The sequence below is a fragment of the Nilaparvata lugens genome, chromosome 1, assembly GCF_014356525.2.
Source record: "Nilaparvata lugens isolate BPH chromosome 1, ASM1435652v1, whole genome shotgun sequence".
Classification (NCBI taxonomy): domain Eukaryota; kingdom Metazoa; phylum Arthropoda; class Insecta; order Hemiptera; family Delphacidae; genus Nilaparvata; species Nilaparvata lugens.
Window position 1 is genome coordinate 5079849 of NC_052504.1, and position 24533 is coordinate 5104381.

Genomic DNA, 24533 nt, shown 5'->3' on the forward strand with positions numbered 1-24533 from the left:
CTCTCATCTTCTTAAATGCCTATTTCCTATTCTGTGATTGCTATCTTTATATGGGATAGATATATTTTGTAGGAATAATGATGATATATATCATGGTTGTATCTAAAACGAGTTTTATAGTTCTCAACTATTGTTTGTGATCGTATCTGGTATAGATACTTTCACTCACACGAATTAGTTGAGCCATTTTACTATGAGCAGAAGGTGAAAAGCTGCTCCAGACTAGACTAACCTTTTTTGAAGCATTTGCTTCAAAAGTTGAGCAAATGCTCTAGTTTATTCATACAATTTTGAGCATAAGCTTTTACTTCTGAGCAAATGCTTAAACTATTTTTTTGATGAGCATGAGCAAAAGGTTTTGCTCACGTTCATTCATAGAAAATGAAGCATATTCTCCATATTTTAGAAGTATAAGCAAACGCTCAATTTTATTCATATGGTCAATTGTTGTGTGATCACAGCGAAAGCCTCCGAGCAGATTTTTTTGAGGTTAGGTTTTTTATTTCGCTGCTCTATTTGTTACACCTATATTGGGACATCCTGTGTAATTTGAGCCGTCAATGAACCTCACGGCTGTCATACTTTAGCCGGGACCGGCACATTATTGGAGATGCAGTGGAACTAAGAATTGGATAATAAACTAAATCTTACCATGCGCTTCTTCTTCAAAGATCTCTTGAGAAAGATAGCCTGTACGTTGTGTATCATCATCATCATCATCATCATCATCATCACTATTATTAGGAGAGCATGTAGTGCTGCACCCTGGCGGTGGTTCTTGTCTGATATCAACTGCAACTGTCGCCATCTGCAATATTCACATCAATGCGATGGTTAAATGATATCGTTATATTATACTGTCGGTAAACAAATATTGAGACCAGCCAATATTTCTATATTCATTCAAAATATCGGGGCACCGAGCTTCGCTCGTAATTAATTTATAAACTATTGATGAACAGAACACAATTCTTTAAAATGATTGGGGAAAGACTAACAGGCACAGCCCAAAACTGTTTCTTCCCCGAATTTTGATTTATACACTATAAATAGTCCAGAAAGTAGGTTATGTTCCATACACTTGAATTCAGGTTCAATTTTCAGTCCGAACATTTGAAAACAAAAACGTTCTAATGTAGATTATTGACAAACCATATGGAATAACAAAAAAACATTCACTAATCACTTAAAATTGTCAAATAATGAATAACTTTGAAAATTATGATATATTCTAGTTTAGAATGATTATCATGTCATGTCAACAAATCATATTATTTTGATCGAGTCTATTAAAATTTCTAGATTTCTCGCGAGATACGGTAAGCTGATTGATTACACAGCTGATCTCACACACAGGCACATGAATCTTCTGTTATCAACAGACGACGAAATTATCATCTGTTTTTCCAAGGATGAATTATCCTTTTCATGTTCTTCAGCGAGTTTTCCCAGGGATGAGACCTAGTGCAATCGAAGTTTTATATCATAAACCTAATATGTTCCAAATTTCGTGAAAATCGTCAGAGCCGTTTTCGAGATCCGTTGAACATAAATATCCAGATATAAAAATAACCAGATTTAAAAATATATACAGAAATTGCTTAATATAATAGGATAAATTGTAAAATCTCTATAAACTGTACAGTCCGGGTCCTGTAGCTTTGCCTATCGGCGGAGGGCTACTAGACTACAATACAACTCATTCAAAACATAGAACTTTTTAAAAAATGTATCTTTCCATAAGCAACAGATGCTCTTTAGTATCTTCTCATAAGAAACGTGTTGCATCCTAAAAGATACCCAAGGAGATTTTTTGAGTTTTGTCCTTTTATCCACAACCACTGAAAGAGCACAGCCTCTTATTCTTATTTCTTATTCTTTTTTTATGCAGCACAACATGGCCTATCAGCTGACATTCGGTCAATATGCTTTATCCAATGTTGGTGATACGTTGCAACTCTAAAGGTGCGTATAGATATACGCGCCGCGAACATGAGCAATTCACTTTTAATCAGCTGACTATATCTGTATTTTTACAGAAAATGTAAGATACAGATATAAAAAGCTTGGCATCAGCTGATTAAAAGAGAATTGCTCATGTTCGCGGCGCGTATATCTGTACGCACCTTAACATTCATGAAGATTCTGTGCGTGTAGGGTGCTTCCTTCAAGAAAGCTCTGTAGGGACCTTCCTCCATCTAGGGATCTAGAGTCTCTGAAGCCTGATGTTTTTGCAAAGCCGTGAATATTACCCCGCGAACCATACCTTGCCTATATGCTGTTTCAAAGTCACGGAGACAAAGCTACATGATGCGTACTGTAACAGTAGACTATTTTTGAGTCTTTTTCAATGGATTACAAGAACTTAAACAAGATAAAATCATTTTTACTAGCTGAGACAAATAATTGCCTGATTCTGTTAGAATTGAGACACTCTGCAAGCTTGACTAATTTAATACTATTTCATTTTATTCTAATACACAATCTTTCTTTTTGATCTTGGTCAATAATAATAATCATGCTTTTTCACTAAATGCTGGCTATTAACGCTAGAGCATGCATGGTACACAGTCGTCATACATTGTTGTGTCATCACAGCGATACGCTCTTAAAATTTTTTTAGGTTAGGTTTTTGTTTCTCATATTTTTCTGCACTGCTCTATTTCATGTTAAATTATTTTTCTAGTATTATAATTTGTAATTTTCAAGTGGTTTATTTATTGTTCTTTTCATATTCGAAGCATGTCGCTGATGATGAACATGTTTATGTTCTAGCATTACTAACCAGCCTAATGTAGCTTAATTTAGCTCATTCTTTAATATAATTTATCAAACATAATTCATTAAATTCGATAAACACCTGTGCTTTTAGAATCACGAAATGTTTTTTTTGTCCTTAAAAATTATTTCTCTAATAATATTAAAGGAATATTATTATGAATATTAATATTATGTGAATATTTTCTATTTTAGTGATAATGAGTCATTTTTATCTCATATGTTTGGTTCTGAAGCATCTAAATTCTAAAATCTAATTTGTAAAATTAATCAAGAACTGAAATTTTATAAAGTGAGCAACTACAAGTGCCTATGCACCGTCTATTATCCTATTTCGGACTATGTGTACCTTATCTGAATTTTGGAGAGGAATAGCACAAGTTTACCTTATATTTTCTCTCCCTATCATCTTTGATGATGTACTTATTGTATAAATCAATAAAAAATAAAGTAAAGAATAAGATTAAGACAGTTGGATGCACCTACTTTTGTTGCCTTGGCACGGCCATATTGTCTGCGGGTAGAAGGCCATATTCCCGGTTTGCTCTCCGCTGTGCTCAAGTCCACATCTTCTGAACGTTCTGCCACCTCTTGCACAACTGTAGACATGCAAAATCTTAGTAAAGAAATGAGATATGAGTAATCAAATTGTAGTTTACCACAAGTTAAACTTCGTGATTAAAAATTAGAGTGGACAATACTGTCCAAACTTCGCCCCGTTATCAATTAAAAAGTCATTCTATTCTTAACCAAAAAATCAGTACACTCACTTACATGTAATCTAAGGTTTGCGGGAGTCGACAATGCTTTGGAGTCATCTCCTATGTGTTGTAATGTTACAGTTTGTCAGCTAGAATTGGATTTTTGATATTGGAGCATCGATGGCAAATAATCGAATCGATATTACAATCGATACTCCAATATCGATATTACTATCGATACTCCAATATCAAAAACCTAATTATCGAGAAATTAATCTGTCAAACATTACATTATGTTGAAACTTCAATGCAAGCAGACAAACTGTAACATGACAGTGTGAATAATGTATGCTATTAATATATTACTACATTCCATATAGTTGAGCCTGTCCACTAGATATAATGAAACTATCTATAACTAGATATAAGTCCACGTTATAATGGCAGTGGAGAAAGATAGGAAAACAGCGTTGCCGATTCTCTGCCATGCCACTGCCTTCTAGAGGATAGCTGATACCGGTATATCTTATGTAATAATAACTATTCATTCTTGTTTAAAATAATAAATTAAATTTTATTGAAATATTTTTATGCCTCATGTGGCTTGGTCCTAAGATCCTGCATATTCTGGGGACTTGCTTAACTTCTGTGTGGAGGCTGGTTAAGGTGGTGTTAGATCTCCTGTCATGTATCATTGATTCCAGTATGTTGTAGAGTGACACAACAGTAGGGATTCTGCTGCTCTGAAGCAGTCGTCTGCAATGTTCTATCCTGTTCACTCTCAGAGTAATCTGTATGACTCCTTGTATTTGCAGTATTTTATCTATGCACGTGTTGAGCCCCAGCTTTTAGTTAGTACGGTAGGTAACTAAGAGCAGTAGGAAATGAAGCAGCACAATGAAATTTCAATGTATTTATGACGAAAAATAAAATTGAAAATTGAACAGATTGATCAGGCCATTTGTTGAGTCTAAAGGTGCGTACAGATATACGCGCCTCGAACACGCTCCGATCATAAACGTTACGCGAGATGTTACGCAAGGGTTCGCTAGAGGTTCGAAGGATGATCGCGCGCTTGTCATATTGTTGACTTCGCTTCAACCCAACCTCACAAATGTGAAACGTTCAATCCAGCTGATCGGATGACAAAACTAAATAAAATATTCTGACCAGGGAATTGCTGGGTAGCCTTATTACATTGTGTTTATATAATAAATTGACGATAAAAATTAAGTTTATTACATTTATGTTGTAGTTTTATTACAAAAAAGTTGCATGTCAATGTTTTGTAAGGTGAAAGGCTTGGTTGGGAGTTCGGCTTCTTTCTTAAAAATTCTAATATGCTGGTACCTATTATTAAAAATATTTTTATAGTTTCATATTATTTAATTTTATTGATTTAATAATTAATTTTGATGTTATTTATATGCTAACACAGAGATCGTAACTATCAACAAACGTTAAAAACAAAAACGTTAACCGCGCATGCACAACTATTGTTTAGTTCGCCCTAGGAGCTTGCCAAGCTCGAGCTCTGTTACACGCTCTGTTCACGTTCCGCTCTTACTCGACATGCGATCATCTATCGATCTGCTCGAGTGACGTTCGATTGCGGAGCAGAGCTCAAGTCTGAATCTTAAGCACTCCTTTTAGTTAACCTTGATTTTCTATACTGTGCAATATTCCTAAATTAGCTAGTTCAGCAGCAATCTTTTCAGCATATTTTTCATCCTTATCTGGCAAAATTATTACCGATTACAGAGTCTTAGAATACTCTACAAGCTGAGTCGATTGATTGATAAGAAGAAATGAATCTCACCAAAATCTTCTTCTTCTTCTACTCCGAAGAGTCCTTGGCCTGTAGGTTGTGTGACTTCATCGAATAGAGAACTAGCAGTGCTGCACTCTGGCGCTGATTCTTGGCTGTTCACCTCCTTTTTAACAGCAATTGTCGCCATCTGAAAATTGAGATCACAACATACAAAATCATTCAAGAAATAGATCATTTCAACAATTACAAAGAACTAATATTGTGAAAATTCGACTGAGTAGATTCGATCTTGTAGAACCGTGGTCACGAAACCATGGTCCTGTACCAAATAAAACTATAGAATTTGACGATATATGTGTGTTTTTATTTCATAACTAATTAAATATTGTAATATTCATTTCATAGAAGACAGAATACCATAACTGTTAAATACAATCAGTGGTACTGATTATACTTGCATGCAAAGGATCAAAATGAGAATGGCATAGTACTCATAGATGAATAAATAGGTCGTTTCTGCTTTAATGGAATGCCAAAGAATGATTTAATATGGATTAAGCATAGAGAAACAATAGCATAAGTGGATATCCTCTGGTATAGAGCGTTTATGTCGCAACTTGTACTGTTATCTCAATCTGATAGTCCACATAATTTCCACGTAGTTCTTTCCTGTGAAGCTTTATAACGATGGTAGTCTCTCATATTGCGCCGTTCGGGTCGATGTCAAACGAGGCAAACGACAGAAGAGTCCTGCGACAGTCGAGACCAGCGACGGTAGAGACCGGGGACATTCGAGGCCAGCGACGGTAGAGGACTCCTGAAAAAGTGGCCTCAAATGTCGCCTGCGTTAGGCGACAGTTGAGACCACTCTAATTTTTGTACAGCCCCGACAGTCGAGACCTGCGACGGCAGAGGACTCCTGAAAAAGTGGCCTCAAATGTCGCCTGCGTTAGGCGACAGTTGAGGCCACTCTAATTTTTGTACAGCCCCGACAGTCGAGACCTGCGACGGCAGAGGACTCCTGAAAAAGAGGACTCCTCCAATTGAGTTTCGTCAACAAAGGTGGTCAAGTCATATACATTCCAGTACTTGAATGATGGTCCCTAAACATATTTTTAAGTAATGGGAATCCATTACTACTGCATTATGCCTCCTTCATTGACAAATCTAAATATTTATCTATCTTCTATCCATCTATAAGACGAGATGGTGTCTGTCTTTCTGTCTGTTTGTATGTGAGCTCATCACGCTAAATACTTGACTGATTAAACTGTAATTCTTCACAAAGATGATCGTTCTGAAAATCCTTCAAGGATAAGCACTATCTACCTTCAAAGTTCATATGCTTTTTTATGAAGGAAGTTTCCATTATTTAGTTTTCAACAAATCAGAAGTTAAAATCATTATAAAATGTATTTTGTCTGGAATCGCAGTAGGATGTGTCCTCAACTGTCGCCTGCTGCAAGCGAGTCTCTAATTTTTGTACAGGCCCGACAGTCGAGACTTCAGCGACAATCGAGGCCAGCGACGGTAGAGGACTCCTGAAAAAGTGGCCTCAAATGTCGCCTGCGTTAGGCGACAGTTGAAGCCACTCTAATTTTTGTACAGCCCCGACAGTCGAGACCTACGACGGGAGAGGACTCCTGAAAAAGTGGTCTCAAATGACGCCTGCGTTAGGCGACAGTTGAGGCCACTCTTATTTTCGTACACTCCCGACAGTCGAGGCCTACGACCGTAGAGGACTGTAAAACAGTCCTCTACGGTCGTAAGTCTCGAATGTCGTTGGTCTCGACTGTCGCGCCCCCGCGCCGTTCATACACTCTTACCCGGTCAAAACAGTAAAAATCGACAATAATCGACAGTAATCGGCTTGAGATAACAGTAAAAGTTGCGACATAAACACCCTATACCATAGGATATCTACTTAAGCTATTGTTTCTCTATGGTTAAGTCACTGTTTCAATGTATCAATATTCGACGTTCCCTCAAATCAAGGAGGGCCCCAAAGCAAGATTATTAGATCATGATCCAAAATATTTCCTCGCATTACCAGAGGTTGATCTACTATATAGGTAGTCTATTTTTGAACAACAACTCAAAAGATATAAGTGAATTTTGTAAATACAAAAATTTACATTTTATTTTTTAAATGAGAAAACTTACTTTTGTGGCTTTGGAACGGCCATATTGTATGTGGTTAGAAGGCCGCGTTCCAGGTTCACTCTTAATTTTGCTCAAATTCACGTCTTCTAAACGTTCTTCTGCTTCTTGATCAACTGTGAACATAAAAAGAGCCATTATTCTTTCAAATCATAGGGTATGATTACATTGAATGCGTATATGTGCAAGTGCGCATCAGAGAAACAAGTGCCATTGAAACACGTTGTGACGTGCATGTAGCTGCTCACACAGAACCAACCAGCAAGTTCAATGTGTGTTCCTATTGCTCTTTTCAGATTAAGGGTAACCGTCCACTGGAGCCGTATTCAACCGATCCGTTCGTCCGTTGGATCGGACGAATCTGCCGGCCGTTAATTCGGCCGAACACGGTCGTCCATTGGAACCGTTTACGTCAGTCTAGTTCAGTAGTTGACTGGTTGCCAATATTGAATTAACTACTATCATAGCCACCAAATTTTTTCATAAACAATGATTATATTGAGATTTTGAAAATTGATCCACTAAATTAGTTATTCATTACAAAAATATTACCACCAGATCCTATTTGTTCAGCAATCTTTGTCCACAGATTCCTTTGAACATCACGACGATGTTATCTTTTGTCTCTCATATTCCACAATGAAACATGCTTTTGAACCAAACTTATCAACTTTTCATTGTCTATAGTTAAAACTTCCTATAAAAAATTTCGTATAAAACAGAACAAGTTCAAAAATAAAAAACAGACAAGACAATGAAACAATTTTGAGGTTAGGATGATATTGTCTCAGCTCGACTTCGTCCAGATAGAGCCGGAAAATCCCATTCAATTGGGATCGAAAAATTGATCGGCCAGAGACGGCCGTGCACGAATGTATGAAGCTGTTGCCATGGACGAGCATCTTTAGCTTTCTTTGTTGGGGGATCGTTCGGTAGTTTTCGGCCGATGCTAGTTTGGACGAAATTGGTTCCAGTGTCCGGCCCACCTTAGTTTCTCATCTGCAAGCTTGGTCATGCATAACCAAACTTGCAGTTGCAAATAACTTATAATTATTATTATTAACAAGGATCAGCAATTATTGATGTTACATCGGATATACATATAAAGAATAATACATAGATATGCAAGCAGAAGAGTAATTGTAAAACAGCTCAGAGGATATTTGCCAGACCGGCCATACATCTACATAAATTAATATGTAGATGATCACACTTACATACACAGGAGATAATCCTTATAAATCATGACGACTCCTGCAGCCTCAGGACTGCTGGGAAAACGGAAAAAGTAAAAGTGATAAGCTACACATACCCTATATCTACTAAGATGGAAAGCAGAGGTACTGCAGAAAATCGTCAACTCCTATCATAGTCCTATCGTGTTCACTGACTTGAATTCTAAGCGTGAATTCTACTATAGTGGAGCTGACTCAGTTGTTTAACTAGAATGGAATTAACCTTACCATGATTATTTTCTGTGAAGAAGCCTTGACAGAAACGTCCTGCAGGTTGTGTCACTTCATCATCAAATAGAGACCATGCAGTGCTGCACTCTGGTGCTGGTTCTTGCCTGTTATTGATCTCCTTTTTAACTGCAATTGTTGCCTCTACAATACGACATGAATTAGGCCATATATATTAATACTGTAAGTAAGATACTATTGAATGTAGGCCTACTTTATAAAAGACAATGGTGGGAGAAGATGAAATAAAAAGTAGAATGACTGGGTACATTGCATAATAATATTTTATCTGCCCATTAGGACACCAGTGGAGTCACAACCAATAGCCTGACAAACCCGGTGCAAAATTAGCTGCACATAAGTTAAAAACCTGGGTTTTGGACTCCAAAATTGGAATAAAGGTATAATCACATTGAATGCGTATAGCCTATGTGCAAGTTCTTGCTTGGTTATGCATAAGCAAGCGTGCAGATGAGAAACTAATCTGGAAAGAGCAATTGGAACATACGTGCACTTGCTGCTTGCGTTCAGTGTATCAAAACATAAATCATGCAAGTTAGGTCATGTGATGATGTGATTCAGTAGCACTTTTGAGATTTTGTTTTTCGGCTCATGCATGAAGAATGATCTTAAGTGCACTTGCACATATTATACGCATTTAATCTGATCACACCCTAATTCAAGATACGTTACGCGATATTTGTCATACCTATAATATCTAAGTTAGATCTATTTGCCTTCGGCTGACTACACGTGTTGTTTCAAAACAGGGGGAAACGTTAACGGAGTAGTCAAAGTAATGATTATTATGATTGCACATACTTTGAATTAAGAAGATTACACATAATCATGAAAGGAAAAAATAACATCACGTTTCCGAGACCGAGAGTAGTGTGGGTAGAGTAGGATGGAGTTATTATTAGGTGTAGTATATAAATATTATTGCCTACTTCTTAGGTTAAGTTATCTGTCTAGGCTACCAAGAGAATGTAGGTAGTAAATTAAAACTTACCTTGTTATCCGTTTTATTAAAAGCTGGCTATAATAATTCTATTTTCATGCGACAAAAAGTAATTAGAAAAATCTATTAGAACAAAAAATAAATTATTTTAAATGGTTTAGTTGTCATGTCACAGTTCACCATTTTGATCTTTAAATCTAAACGAATCAATCTTGCCACCATCATTACTGTAAAAAAATATTCAATTGATATAAATTATTCATACTACTATTATCTCTCAATAAAAACATGAGTTCTTATTATTTTCTTGTATTAATCTATTTTTTATATGGATTGAAAAAATATATCTCTTGATTTAAAGACTTAAAAGTGTGGGACGCGGAATTGTGGCACAACCATTAAAAAATCCACACAGTTATTATCACTATATTATAGTCCAGTCACTATTTTATAAATTGTGCTTGCATTTTATTATTTTTGTAGTACTGATTTTTTGAATATATTGTTTGTATACATAAAAGAAATCTAGATTCCGGGTGTTTGAGAATTATCCCGGGGAAAATGTATGGTAATCTTGTCAATTGCCATTGGCAACACTGGTTTGTTTGACATTTGATTTTGACTTCAACTTCTGTGTTGCGTGTTTTTTTTTCAAGAAGTAAATTAATAATTGTTTTGATGCATGTTGAATAAAGCTATTTTTACTATTAATACAATCTATCATTCATCATTATTTATCAATTTTTTACATTTTTTTTTAATTGAGATGGATTTTGAGGTGAGTTAAAAAACCTGCTTAACCTAGAAACAAATACCTGGTAAACCTAGAAACTTCTGTGTTGCGTGTTTTGTTTCAAGAAATAAAATATTTAAATACCAAGAATTAAAATCTTTTGATGTATGTTAAATAAATCTATTTTTTACTGATAATACCATTTATCATTCATCATTATTTATTTATTTTTTACACTTTTTTAATTGTGATGGATTTTGAGGTGAGTTAAAAAACCTGGTTAACCTAAAAACATTATGTCCAAGTACGATTTATTAATACATTTTCTATTAATCATTTATTTATTTGACATCATATATTTGAGCCTGCAATAATGATTCTAAGCTCTCAATATAAACATGACTTGAATAGGCCTAACGAATATTCAAACGTTTTAATTATTAATTTGTCTGAAAAAGTTTACACTTTCAAAAATATAGTTTGTAAATAGATATCCTGTTACCTCAGAGCTCCTGACATTGAACAGGAGCAACCAAAAACTTTGACACCAGAGACCTGAACCAGCCAGGTCACACAATATTGTAGGTACCGTAATGATTGAAGTTTGAAGCAGAAGGTATTAAAGCCGCCAATAAACAGTAATAACACTATTTTTAAACGAATTAACTATATAAGAGTTTCCTATAATTGAATATTAGTCAAATATGGTTAGAAGAGTTACAAAATCTCCTCATTTCTTAAAAAAATCTATGAGAATACCACTCTGAGTGATGGCTGATTAGCTAAAGCCTATTGGCCCGATACCATCATTGGACTGTCGTGTATTTGTTATGTTGTTACTTGAGCAATGCTCCTATCAAAATTCAACCGATATTGATGGAATACCATTATAGTTAATGGCTGGCCAAGTCAAGTGGTCTGAGGTGCAGCAACTTCAGTCTGCTATCCTGATGCTAGGATTTCTATTTCATGTTATTTTTTTGCAAAATTCTTGCTCACAATCACTAAATATTATAATAAATTTAATCGATAGTTTGTAATAAAGTGTGGATAGTAAGTTGTGTTAATGCTGTTTTGAAGATATAGCAATGTTTAATATTCAAGTACGGTTTTATTTTGGTTTAGATCCACTTATTGTTTGTGAAAATTCGACTGCAATGTTTTCAGGATTATTCGAATGGAGAATCGGACTCTGATGATTATTTGCCCGCAAGTGAAGTGATAATTTGCGAAACTGTTTATGACAGCAAGAAGGCGATAATGGATTGGAATAAACAACCGGTAATTTATATGATAATTTCATTCTCAAATAAGAGACTTATCACTGTTTTCATTCATTAAAATTTCATGTAGGGTCAATAAAATAAAAACAACTTAGGCCTATATACTCTACTTCCAATTTTAATTAGATTGAGGACTCATTGAAACTTGTGTGTTGTAGTGAAGATTATGTGGTACCGGTAGATATTGAATGAATTGTCTCAACCACTTATTACTAGCAGAAAGGATAGCAAGCCAATGACTTGAATCTCATCCATACTGTATTTTAATTACATTCACATCTAATAAGACAATGATCACAACTTAATTGAATAAGTTGAAAATTAATTGTGATTAAGGCTATTCTCACAATAGTACGACTCAAATCGTATGACCATCCATTTGCTGATACATCATTCTCTTATGCCTAGTTCACACTATCGCAAAGTCGCTGGTAAGCTGGGCCACGTTGGTCTTGCCCTCCACATTGCAATGTGACCATTTGTGGATGCTCGGCTGGCCACTCGCTTTCGCTTGGTTCACATTTACTTGACAAAAATCGGAACGAAGGCAAATGAAGGCGAGCGCTGGCAAAGCAACCATCCACACACTCGCTCTCGTCGTCATTTGTATGCACTTGGCGAGAGTGTGGATGCAGCATTGGAACTTACGATTTGACTCGCTTGACACTATTCTATAGTGAGGTCCACTATAATGGCAATATTTGATCAACATTGGTGTTGCTGTACTTGTCTGTCAGTCAACAGAGCAGATTGCGCTATCCTTTTCTAGCTCTGCTACGTTCCAGATCGTTTTTTGACACTGTAGAAATATAGTTAATTAACAATATACAGGGTGTTCTGAAAAAAGGTGCACATACGTCAGGGCGTGATCCCTCTCATCAAAAAAAGAAAAAAGTTCCAATTAACATAGGTCCGAAAGGCTTAGTCACCAAGTTATACAGGGTGGAAGATTTCAGTTCCCCTGCCGAAACGAAGCCCTAAAGGTTTTTGTTCGCTGCCCTAAGGGTATTTGTTGGCTGTTAATTCTTCTTCTCCTTCTTCTTCTTTGGCTTTACAACCCAGTGCGGGTCACAGTCTCTCTCAACTTCTGCCTCCAAGCATCCCTGTCCAACGCTGCACTTCTCCATCTCCGCACACCTATCACTGAGGCGTCATTATTCACCACATCCATCCATCTAGTTTTTGGACGTCCTCTCTTTCTCCGACCGTACAGTCTTCCTTCCATAACCATCTTTGGCGGGTATGCGTCGTCAGCTCTCATCAGGTGCCCTGCCCATCTTAGCCTGCGTACTCGCATTAAGGCTACCACATCTGCGTGCTGGTACAACCTGTACAACTCTTCATTGTGTCGCCGGCGCCAGGCTCCCGATTCCTGTACACCCCCAAAGATTCTCCTCAAGATTTTCCCCTCAAACACGCCAAGCATTTTTTCGTCTGCTAGTGTGGTTGCCCATGTCTCGCTACCATATAACAGAACAGGCAAAATTATAGTCCGGTAGAGCATCAGCTTGGTCTTTCTACTCAGAGTTTGGCTCTTCAAAATATTGGACATGGCAAAATAGCATCTATTTGCTAGCAATACTCTTCTTCTCACCTCTCTGCTTGTATCATTTTTGGCATTTATAGAAGATCCTAGATATATAAACTCTTCCATAATCTCAAAATGCTTTCCATTAATTTCAATGAGTGCTTCCCGTTCATGCGTGCCTAATGCCCCCGAGCCACCAGCCACCATCACTTTGGATTTCTTCTCATTAATGACAAGACCTATTCTTTTTGCAGCCTCCTCAAGCCTTCCATAAGCGTCCTTCATAGATGCTGTAGACCTGCTAACAATGTCTACATCGTCTGCATAAGCTAGAATCTGGGTGAGTCGGTTGTACATAGTACCTCTAGTGCTAATTTGGGAGTCTCTGATCTCTTTTTCTAGGGCCAAATTGAAAAGCAGGCATGATAGGGCATCTCCCTGTCTTACTCCATTGTGCACTTCAAAATTCGCTGAAGAGTTGTTCTGTATTCTGACGCAGGAAACATCCTTCTTCATGGTCATCTGGACTAGTCTCGCAAGCTTACTTGGAATATTCATCTCCATCATAGCCTCAAACAATTTGCTTCTAATGATACAATCATAGGCTGCTTTAAAATCTATGAATAAGTGATGGGTTGTTATATCAAATTCCAATGTTTTTTCCAGGATTTGACGGAATATGTATATTTGGTCTATAGTGGAGCAACCCTCCCGGAATCCTGCTTGGTACCCGCCCACTGTCTTGTCTGTGTATGGCCTTAGTTTTCCATATAAAATATTTGAGAAAATCTTATATCCTATATTCAACAGTGTAATACCCCTAAAAGCTCTCACAGTTGAGTCTGTCTCGTTTTTTATGGATTGGCACTATAACACCTCTGGTCCACTCCTCTGGCATTTCTTCATCATTCCATACCTCACATACCAGCCTATGCAATTCATTTTTGAGAGTGCCTCCACCATGCTTGAATAATTCTGCCGCAAGTCCATCTTGGCCTGGAGCTTTATTATTTTTGAGTCTCTTAATGGAGTTGTCAATATCCTCAAGTGTGGGTGGTTCTTCTTCTACCTCATCTCTTTGCATAAAATGTACTATATCCTCTGCATTCATCTCAGCATTCTTGTTGAGCATCTCCTGGAAATATTCTCTCCATCTATCCAGTGCTTGTGATCTGTCAGCAATAATTTCTCCATCCTTCCCTTTGCAGATCATTACTCTAGGAGCAAAACCTTTGCGCTGACTGTTTACAAGGCTGTATAATTTCCTCATATCATTCATTTCATGACATCGTTCCATCTGCTCAAGTCCCTGGATTTCAATACTCCTTTTTTTTCTATGCAGCCTTTTCTCAACTCTTCTCAATTCCCTGTACCTTTCCATTCCTTGTCTAGTTCTGGTCCTCTGTTGCAATGCCTTGTATGCTCCATTTTTCTTTCTTGTGGCCTCTCTACACTCCTCATCAAACCAACTCTTTTTCACCTCCTTTCTTTGGTGATCAGCACCCTCTGAGCTGCATCCGTGATAGCTTCTGAACACTTGTTCCACCTTTCTGACAATGCTTGTTCATTTCCTTCAAGAAGCTTATTGGTTATAATTGTCTGGAATTCTTCAACCTTTTGTGGATTTTCAAGTGCTTTCAGCTCAAACCTCTTAGAATTACTTGGATGTATTTTCCTTGTTTTAGCTATTCTGGCTCTTATAACTGCCCCTACCAGATAATGGTCTGAGTCCACATTAGCTCCTCTATAAGTCCTGACAACCATGAGATTGGAGTAGTGTATTGAATCTATCAAGAGGTGGTCAATTTGATTGTTTGTGATGGCTGTTAATTAAGATGTACAATTTAGTGTACTTTATGTAAAATGAACTGAAAATTGGATAAAACCGTTTCCAGACCTGTGGCTATAGTAATTTTTAAGATATGTGACGAAATTAGCGAAATTTGGTGCCGATAAACAAGTTCCTTTAAGGTTTGAATCAGATTTACTATGTTAAATGTACAATAAACAAAAAATATTTTTCTACAGAACTTGTAGAAAATTTAATTTCGAAGAGAAAGTTGTAGAAGAAGTCTATTCTACTAAGCTAGAGAGCTTAACAGATTTTGTATATATTCCATACGTTTTGTATGTAATTAAGGTTTATTTTTCAAGGTTGCGTTTGTCTATTATAGACATATTCTACATCTTTTTCTTCGAAATGAAAATTTCTACAAATTCTGTGGAAAAATATTTTGTACATTTTGTACCTTGAATGAACTTGTTTTTCGGGACCAAGTTTTGCATATTTCGTCACATATCCTAAAAATTACTGTAGCTACAGGTCTGGAAACTGTTTTATCCAATTTTTCAGTTCATTTTACATAAGGTACGTCGTTCATTTATAAATGCTATTTATTCTATTGATAAAATTTTTGTTCATTATTTGTTATCATATTCTTTAATTTTTATAAGTTTTTGAATTTTTAATTCTCAATATTTGTTTAATTTTACTTTTTAATAAGTAATTGAAATCTTTGTATTTTTCATTTTTGAATTAAGTGTTATCTTTGTTGTTTGTATTGTTATTATTGCATAAGTTCATATTGTTTTTATCATTATTTTTCTTTTTTCATTTGTATCTGTACAATTTTCATTGCTAAGGAGACATATTTGGGGAAACCCGTTGTCTCCATTGTGAATAATAAATAAATATATAAATAAATAAATTGTACATCTTAATTAACAGCCAACTAATACGCGTAGGGCTTCGTTTCGGAAGGGAAACTGAAATCTTCCACCCTGTATAACTTGGTGACTAAGCATTTTCGGACCTATGTTAATTAGAACTTTTTTTCTTCTTTTGATGAGAGGAATCACGCCCTGACATATGGGCACCTGTTTTCAGAACATTTTGTATATAATCTCAATTATGGAAATTTATTATTTGATCAATAAAAAATATACTTTCTTGACGAATAAGATATTATTTTAAACAAGAATGAACCGTTAATATTACATCATATTATTAAATGGAAAATACTAAGAAATTGTCAAAAAACCACAGATTTTTTTTCTGTGAAAAAAAAAAACATAATATTATTCCGGTATCAGCTCTCCTCTATGGAAAGAAAAAAGGTGGCAATGTAGAGAATCGGCAAAGCTGTTCTCCTATCTCTCCGCTGCCATTGAAAAGTGGACCTCTCTATGGTTGCCAGTACAACTTATTTAAAATTGTAATTATCAGCTCATTTCTATAAAGTTTTTCGTGATATTCAAGTTATTAATATTGTATAATCCTATAACCATGTATTTAATAATAATAATATATTTATTTTCACAAAACAATTTTTTATTTCTCATTCAGTCCTTTTGTTTTTGTTTTCAAAGTTACATTTAGTTGATGGTGCTTTCCATGACGAAACACTATTTAATAACTCTGTTGTGGTTCAGACACTGTCTTACTTGTAAATATTTGAAAAAACACTTACTTTTCAGCCTGATGAAGCTCCTCTTCAGGAGTGAAATGCATTCCTCAATACTCCAAGAAATTTAAGTGTTTTTTCAAATATTTACAAGTAACACAGTGTCTGAACCACAACAGAGTTATTAAATAGTGTTTCGTCATGGAAAGCACCATCAACTAAATGTAACTTTGAAAACAAAAACAAAAGGACTGAATGATAAATAAAAAATTGTTTTGTGAAAATAAATATATTATTATTATTAAATACATGGTTATAGGATTATACAATATTAATAACTTGAATATCACGAAAAACTTTATAGAAATGAGATGATAATTACAATTTTAAATAAGTTGTACTGGCAACCATAGAGAGGTCCACTTTTTAATGGCAGCGGAGAGATAGGAGAACAGCTTATTCGTACTATTTGTGAAAAACGGAGTATTTTTTAATGCTGAACTCCTAATGCAGTTGATAATGTGCTGCTGTTTGTGTATTAACATACTTTACATTGTGTTGTGATATCAATATTGCAGATGGCGAGATGGGTTGAGCATGAGAACGAAGTCTGTCAAAAACCAACATCAGAGTGCAGCACTGCATGCTCCCCAAATGATAATGAAAAAGAGCAAACAGTTCTTGGGTATCGTCAAATATTCATCAAACAAGAACAAAATGGTAAGATATAATTATTACTTTTGAACAACAAATTACGACATAGCAGTCAGGTATTATTTATAAATAAAAGCTATTATCTTCCACTCACATTAGTGGAGCGCTTTCGGACACTAGGCCCTTCATCAACACTCATGATTTAGTTGTTCAAAAGTGATTATTAACAAGCAGTTCGTAATGGAAACAAACATTGAAGAATATAAATTATTCTCTTAATCTATTAGTTTTATATCATAATAATGAGATGTATTGTGTCGCAACCAGTGGCAGATGAAGAAATAAATTTTAAGAGAGGGCGGTGCTTCTACCATTTGACTGGGGGGGGGGGTTATCATAAAATAAATAACCAAGAACAATGAATAAACAACTGGAAAATTATTAAAACAATATAAATATTGAATATTTATAATCAATATTAAATTATATGAAAACAACTCGCAAAACTTCTTTTGAGATTTTTGGCTAATTTTTAGTCCATCCCATTAGTATACTTTGAACAAATCAAGTTGAGACTTGAACAAAATGACCGTGTTGTCAAATTTCAATCTTATTATGCAAAACCCTAATGACTTGATGCATTAAAATTGACAACTTTGTATCGACTAGGTTGTTAAATTGAAATATCAGGGACCGAGCTTCGCTCTGGAGTACAAATGCATAAACAATTTATTACGAGAGAAGAAATTATAATAACATTCATACAGAAATGTTCTATCTAATCACAGTAAATTGATATTAATTCCCAGAAGAATGCAAAAATTTCCCTCACAAAGACCCAGTTGCACAAAAGCCGGTTAAATTTTAATCCTGATTAACTTCACGTGAACCAAATCAGAGAAGACCATTTCAAAAAGATGGATCTACTGGAATTAATCAGGATTGAAAATAACCCGGCTTTTTTGCAACCGGCACTCAGTAGCTGATTGAATGATTACAAAAGTTCAACAGCTGAGTCATAATTTTGACACAGTCCCACACACATGAACTCGCTCACTCACTTCCATCACCAACAGACGACGAAATAATTATTATCATCTGTTTTCCCAAGGATGAATAATAATTATCCTTTTAATGTCCTTCAGAGAGTTTTCTCAGGGATGAGACCTAGTGCAATCGAATCTTTATATCATAAACCTACTATGTTCTGAATTTAGTGAAAATCGTTAAAGCCGTTTTCGAGATCCGGTGAAATACAAACGTAAAAACAGAAGTTGCTAGTTTAATAGTATAGGATATATCCAGTCATATGAGCTTGGATGAAAATATTGAAACTTTGCACAATATTTGGCAACACGGAATTCTGTAAAAGTTTCAACTTGTCTTATACAGCGTATTAGGGGGTATTCACGACCTTGAGATAGAAAGAGCTAAAAAGCCGAGCTATTTGCTATTAGTTGCTAAATTATTTTTTGAGGCATATTAAAACTATAGCTTTGAATTGGCAAATAGCAGGAGTTAGCGAATAGCTCGTCTAAATCCAACATCGTAAATACTACGGTATAGCATAGAGAAGCAATAGCATAAGTAGATATCCCATGGCATAGGGCGTTTATGTCACAACTTTTACTGTTATCTCAAGCCGATAGTCCACGTAGTTCTTTCCCGTGAAGCTTTATGACACCGGTAGTCTCTCATATTGTACCGTTCATACACTCTTCACCCGGCCAAAACAGTAAAAATCGACAATAATCGGCTTGAGTTAACAGTAAAAGTTGCGACAAAAACGCCCTATACTATGGAATATCTACTTATGCTATTGTTCCTCTATGACTATAGTCTGTCCTATACAAGTTTAATGAAATTTTCCAAAATTTCTTTCAAGTGATTCTATGTGTAATTTTCAGATTTCCAAGATGCAGAAGAAAATTGGGAAAATCTAGACTGCAACACAGTGGAGGTCATACCTGATATGAGGACTTTTAACTGCAGTACATCTGGCCATTTCAATGGCAGCAGCATTGAAAAAGATGCAACCACATTGTTTACCGAACCAAAACAAGTACTAAATAAAGTGAAAAAGGCTACGCTCCACTGTAGCGACAGTTTTCGCCGACTCTCTCACTTGAAGCTGCAAATTAGGAAGCATAAGAAACCTTCCAATTGTGAGTTTTGTGATTACAAGACAACCAACTCCAGTAATCTGAAGAGACATGTCAGAACCCACATCGGCGTAAAACCGGTACAAAGTGTCAGTTGTACATTTTGTGACAAGAAGTTCAGTGGGTCAGCTACTTTGAGGAATCATCTCAAGAAGCATTCAGCAGAAATGCGCTTCAGTTGTGAGTTATGCGACTATAAATGCAATGAGTTAGTTACATTAAACACACATATTGGAACACATAATATGGACAAAAAACCTTTCTGTTGTGAATTGTGTGACTATAAATTCAGTCGGTCAGGTCATTTGAGACGTCATATGAGGACGCATACAGGTGAAAAGCCTTACAGCTGTAAACTCTGTGACTTCAGATGCGCTCAGATTGGTAGTATCCAATATCATTTCCGCAAGCATCATGAAGATGAAGATTACAGTAAACTATATGTGTATAAATACGCTACAAATTAGACTGGTTGTTTGCAATATCATCTTCGCGTGTATCATAAATAGTTTGCCTCAACCAACTAATTTATTCAACTTGGAAAATGTTAGATCTAAAGCTGCGTTTACACCAAAGTTACTAGTAGTTCTGTGAACAGTAAACCTCACGCAGTATTCTCATCCACAAGTACCTGATGTCAACTGTTTTAAATGTTAACAAAATCAGTTCACGTTTGAATTTGTTTTCCATAATTTATTAATATTTATGTTAATTTAAACAATGAATAGAATATATTTCTATTCCAGAATTTATATAATATTCATCCAGTTCCGTGATAATCTTTCCATCTAATGAAAATTAATTTTTTTTCAATCAAAAATATTATAATTTCTTCAGCATTAATTAGTTCATTTGATTATTTTTAATCACCTATTAAATTAGTTTTTTTCGAATGTGAGAATATTGATACTGATGGACACGATAATAATAATACCATGACTGCAAAACAAAATATTGAAATCAAAGACCTTAAAGCTGCGATTAGACCAAATTTATTAACACAATGTTAATAACTCAATCCTTAAGGATTATATTAGATTGAACATAACTTATCATACACATGATGAACATGTGTGTTTGTCAACTTCCGTCCAATCTAATAGAATCTATAAGGATTAAGTTAACATTTTGTTACGGTTATAACTTTGGTGTAAACCCAGCTTAAAGATGCATACCTCTTCAAGGTCTTTGATTGAAACTATAGACCTTACACAAATACAGTAATAATAGACTGGCTTCTTCACACATCTGTGTAATCACTTATCAGCTAAAAAAAAAATAAATTCGTATGGCTTTTGTTGGTGGGGAGTTCCCTTTCGGGAATGTTCCACCGCCTGAATATATAATTTAAGCCGTCAATGGGCCTTACGACTGTCATACTTCAGCCGGGACCGACAGTTTAACGTGCCCATCCGATAACATCTGATTTATGATGAATAATTCTATAGTCTGATGTTTACTCTTATATTGGCGTATGAAGGAGGCTCCTTTTTCCTTTTATATTATCCTTGAAATGCCAAATTTCAAAAAACCTTGTATATACGTCGACGCGCAATTTAAAAAGGAACATACCTGTCAAATTTCATGAAAATATATTACCGCGTTCCGCCGTAAATGCGCAACGTATAAACATTAAGAGAAATGCCAAACCGTCGACTTGAATCTTAGGCTTCACTACGTTCGGTCAATTAACAAAATGTTACGGTAATAATTTAATCTTTATATGTAGATTCTATTAGATTGAACATAACTTATCATACACATGATGAACTTGATTTCATTTTTTTAAATCTTTTTTGTGATTGTCAAGTTCCGTTCAATCTAATAGAATCTATAAGGATTAAGTTATTAACATTTTGTTAATAACTTTGGTGTAAACGCAGCTTCAGTAAGTGACCTCATCAACAGATCAACTTTGATAATTTGCTTCTCAAGGTCATTTATATAATCTTATATAGATCTGGTGAATTCAGACGTTGGTTATAAATTTTAACCAGTTTAATAAGTTTACTTGAGATTTTTGTGATTGTTTCACAATTGAATGAAATCAATAGTTGATATCACTATAGTTAATAGTGTTCAACACTATGCATTAGTCGTCATGATGCGTATTGTTTTGTATTATTGATACGTATTGTTTTTATACTTATTTCAAATTATGATATAAACGTTTTTACTATAAATTGTGAATTGTTATTTCTAATGATTGTATCTAATGTCCGGTTGCAGAGTTGTCACATAAAGTTAAAATCAGGCATTTAACTTATTTTACAGATGTCAAAGTAAACTACAGCTCCCATAAAACTAAAAACGCCCAATTAAACACATGATTTCGTTGCAGAGTCGTCAAAAAGAGCTTATTTATTTCTCCAATAGCTAAAAACGGTCATTTAAGTTATGGGCCCGAAGTTGTGCTGTTAAATCCAATAACTATACACTCGCCAAATGCATTTTAGAGGTTGTGATAGCTTTTTTACTTTCCTTGCCCTATTACCATAGGTAAGGAAAGTATTGATTTCCAAAAAAAATTAAGGTACCCTAATTTCAAGTTTTCTATACGTTTCAAGGTCCCCTGAGTCCAAAAACATGATTTTTGTGTTGGTCTGTGTGAGTGTGTGTGTGTGTGTATGTCTGTGAACACGATAACTCCATTCCTAATCAACCGATTGACTTGAAATTTTAAACTTGAGGTCCTTATACCATGAGGATCCGACAATAATAAATTCAATAAAATTTAATTCAAAATGGCGGATAATTACTAAAAAACCATGTTTTTCACGATTTTCTCAAAAATAACTTGACCGATTTTTTTCAAATTTATACCCTGTATAGTTATTTATCAGCTCTATCAACTGGCATGAGTCTCCTTCCTGGGAAATTGATGGGGTGTCCAACCCCATCCTTGAGAAATGGACTTTGTAACCTTCTCGTGCATGAGGTAGGTGGGTAGAGCAGTTTATAAAAAGAGAACACATAACTTAGTCGAGATATTTCTTATGTAGAACAGCTGTTTTGACGACTTTTAAAAAATCATTGAATTTCACAATTTACACAAAGGAAAAAGTACTCTGAAGACAATTACTGTATATATAAACACTAGCCGTCAGGCTCGCTTCGCTCGCCATATCCGTCTAGACCCCCGACTGGATCGTCCAAGAATGAGATCAGCAGGCTCGCTTCGCTCGCCATATCCGTCTAGACCCCCGACTGGATCGTCCAAGAATGAGATCAGCAGGCTCGCTTCGCTCGCCTGCATTTTTTTCTCCAGTCGGGGGTCCAGACTAAACGTCTGGCTAAACAGATATGGCGAGCGAAGCGAGCCTGACGGCTAGTAATATAATATTCCCAGGATTGAAGTAGCAGTGCCCAATCAATTTTTCCGCGATAAATGCATTTAAATCTTCAACTTGGTGCCAACCTAACAAAATCAACTCAACTTAATGCCAACCTGACAAAATTATTAATTTAGTTGCCAGTTAACAACTGTTTCGAAGAGGTACTCTATCTAGATTATAGTTCTATAGTAACATATGATATGGAAATTTCAATTCTAATTAAGAGATTGGGAGAAGAAGAATATACATGCTAAAAGACGAACTTTAAACCCTTAAAAACAACCCTTAGAGTTGAAATATTGCCAAAAGATTTCTTAGTGCGCCTCTAAAGGGCCAACTGAACATACCTACCAAATTTGAACATTTTTGGTCCGGTAGATTTTTAGTTATGCGAGTGAGTGAGTGAGTCAGTCAGTCAGTGAGTGAGTGCCATTTCGCTTTTATATATATAGATATACAGAAGTCTGATCGTAGTTTCAAATATGAGCAAGGAAAGTTGTGTGAGTGTACCACACCAGATTTTTTAAAAGATGTTTATTAAAAACCATCTGTAATATTATCGCCAAATATGGTGAGAAATCTCGCCAAAAGCCAAGATTCGGCATATTATGGTTTATCAATATTTTATGTGAGGTCTTTTAGGTCTGTTCACAGTAATGTCGATCGAAACTTTCCCTGATGCCAAGACATTGGTTGGTTAGAAGCATGTACTGAAATGTACGGAAAAAAGTGAATAAAACTGCAGTGTGACCTATGAGTGATACTAATTCGAGATATAGCTAAATGGGCTCCCGCAAACGACTGTGCAACGACCAACCATTAATTTATGTGATTTTAAACTATGTCTAACATAGCTATGTTTGATTTTATGTAACTACTCTGCAACCGGGCATTAATATGTAATTGAGGAAGTATTGACTGCAAGTATTTTCTGTTCCTATCCTGTGCCTATGTATGCACTTCAAGTTTTGACCATTTTTGCAAAATTCCATGATGTTTTTTTATTCATGGATTTCATTAAAAATGCAATTCTCTCAGATTTGGTTGATATTCGAGCTATGGATAGAGGTTGGCCTAACAATTGTTGTGCCATAATATGAGACGTTTCGCTACAATACAGTGTGAGTTATTCACTGAAACATAAAATCTTTCCTCCATTCACAGATCAGAGAAATCACTCATCTTCAACAGCAATTGAAAAAAAAACTAATACCACACGGTATTATTCTCGTTATATCTTGTAAACCTTATAACTATCTTGTCAGTATTAATACATAGGTTGGCCTACTGTACTGAAACAAATATGTGTATCAAAAATAATTTGAAGAGACCAGGTATAGAGAAACAACAATAACTAGTAGTTCTGCGAACAGTAGACCTCGCTCATTAATACAACTTTCAATCTAATGAGAAGGGCCAGTACAGTAAGTACAGTATATTGTGAAGATTTAGCCATGTCATCTATTGTTTTCAACATTGAAAGTGCTAGAGACACTGTTTGAAGGGACACCGGACTTATCAAGGAGGTACCTTTATATCGTCTCCATATTTACAATATAAACATATATTACAACTTTTCTAATAATTAATTTAAGAAATC

The 24533-nt window shown here is 35.4% G+C and overlaps 2 protein-coding genes across 4 annotated transcripts in view; one reads left to right on the top strand and one right to left on the bottom strand.

The window, feature by feature from the left end:
• The window catches only part of LOC111056226 (oocyte zinc finger protein XlCOF6), a 65811-nt gene that overhangs the window by 3295 nt on the left and 37983 nt on the right, over positions 1–24533 (bottom strand). The gene's annotated exons all lie outside the window — the stretch shown is intronic.
• LOC111045846 (zinc finger protein 596-like) lies at positions 10432–20271 on the top strand. Of its 3 annotated transcripts, XM_039428659.1 has the most exons (5): positions 10455–10583; positions 10803–10829; positions 11735–11848; positions 17361–17502; positions 19344–20271. In XM_039428659.1, exons 2-5 carry the CDS (start codon positions 10818–10820, stop codon positions 20063–20065), a joined length of 990 nt encoding a protein of 329 aa, XP_039284593.1. In that variant the 5' UTR covers positions 10455–10583; positions 10803–10817; the 3' UTR covers positions 20066–20271. The 3 variants fall into 3 exon arrangements, with proteins under 3 accessions (XP_039284576.1, XP_039284593.1, XP_022187012.2); XM_039428642.1 differs by lacking the exon at positions 10803–10829 and having other exon boundaries at positions 10432–10612; XM_022331320.2 differs by lacking the exon at positions 10455–10583 and having other exon boundaries at positions 10744–10829.

What these genes read in the sequence shown, in the direction of transcription:
- LOC111045846 (XM_039428642.1), top strand. Translation starts at nt 10,517, where the DNA reads ATGTTGAATAAAGCTATTTTTACTATTAATACAATCTATCATTCATCA. An exon ending in TAATTGAGATGGATTTTGAG is followed by an intron (nt 10,613 to 11,734) that starts GTGAGTTAAAAA and finishes CAATGTTTTCAG; the next exon opens with GATTATTCGAATGGAGAATC. An exon ending in TGGATTGGAATAAACAACCG is followed by an intron (nt 11,849 to 17,360) that starts GTAATTTATATG and finishes TCAATATTGCAG; the next exon opens with ATGGCGAGATGGGTTGAGCA.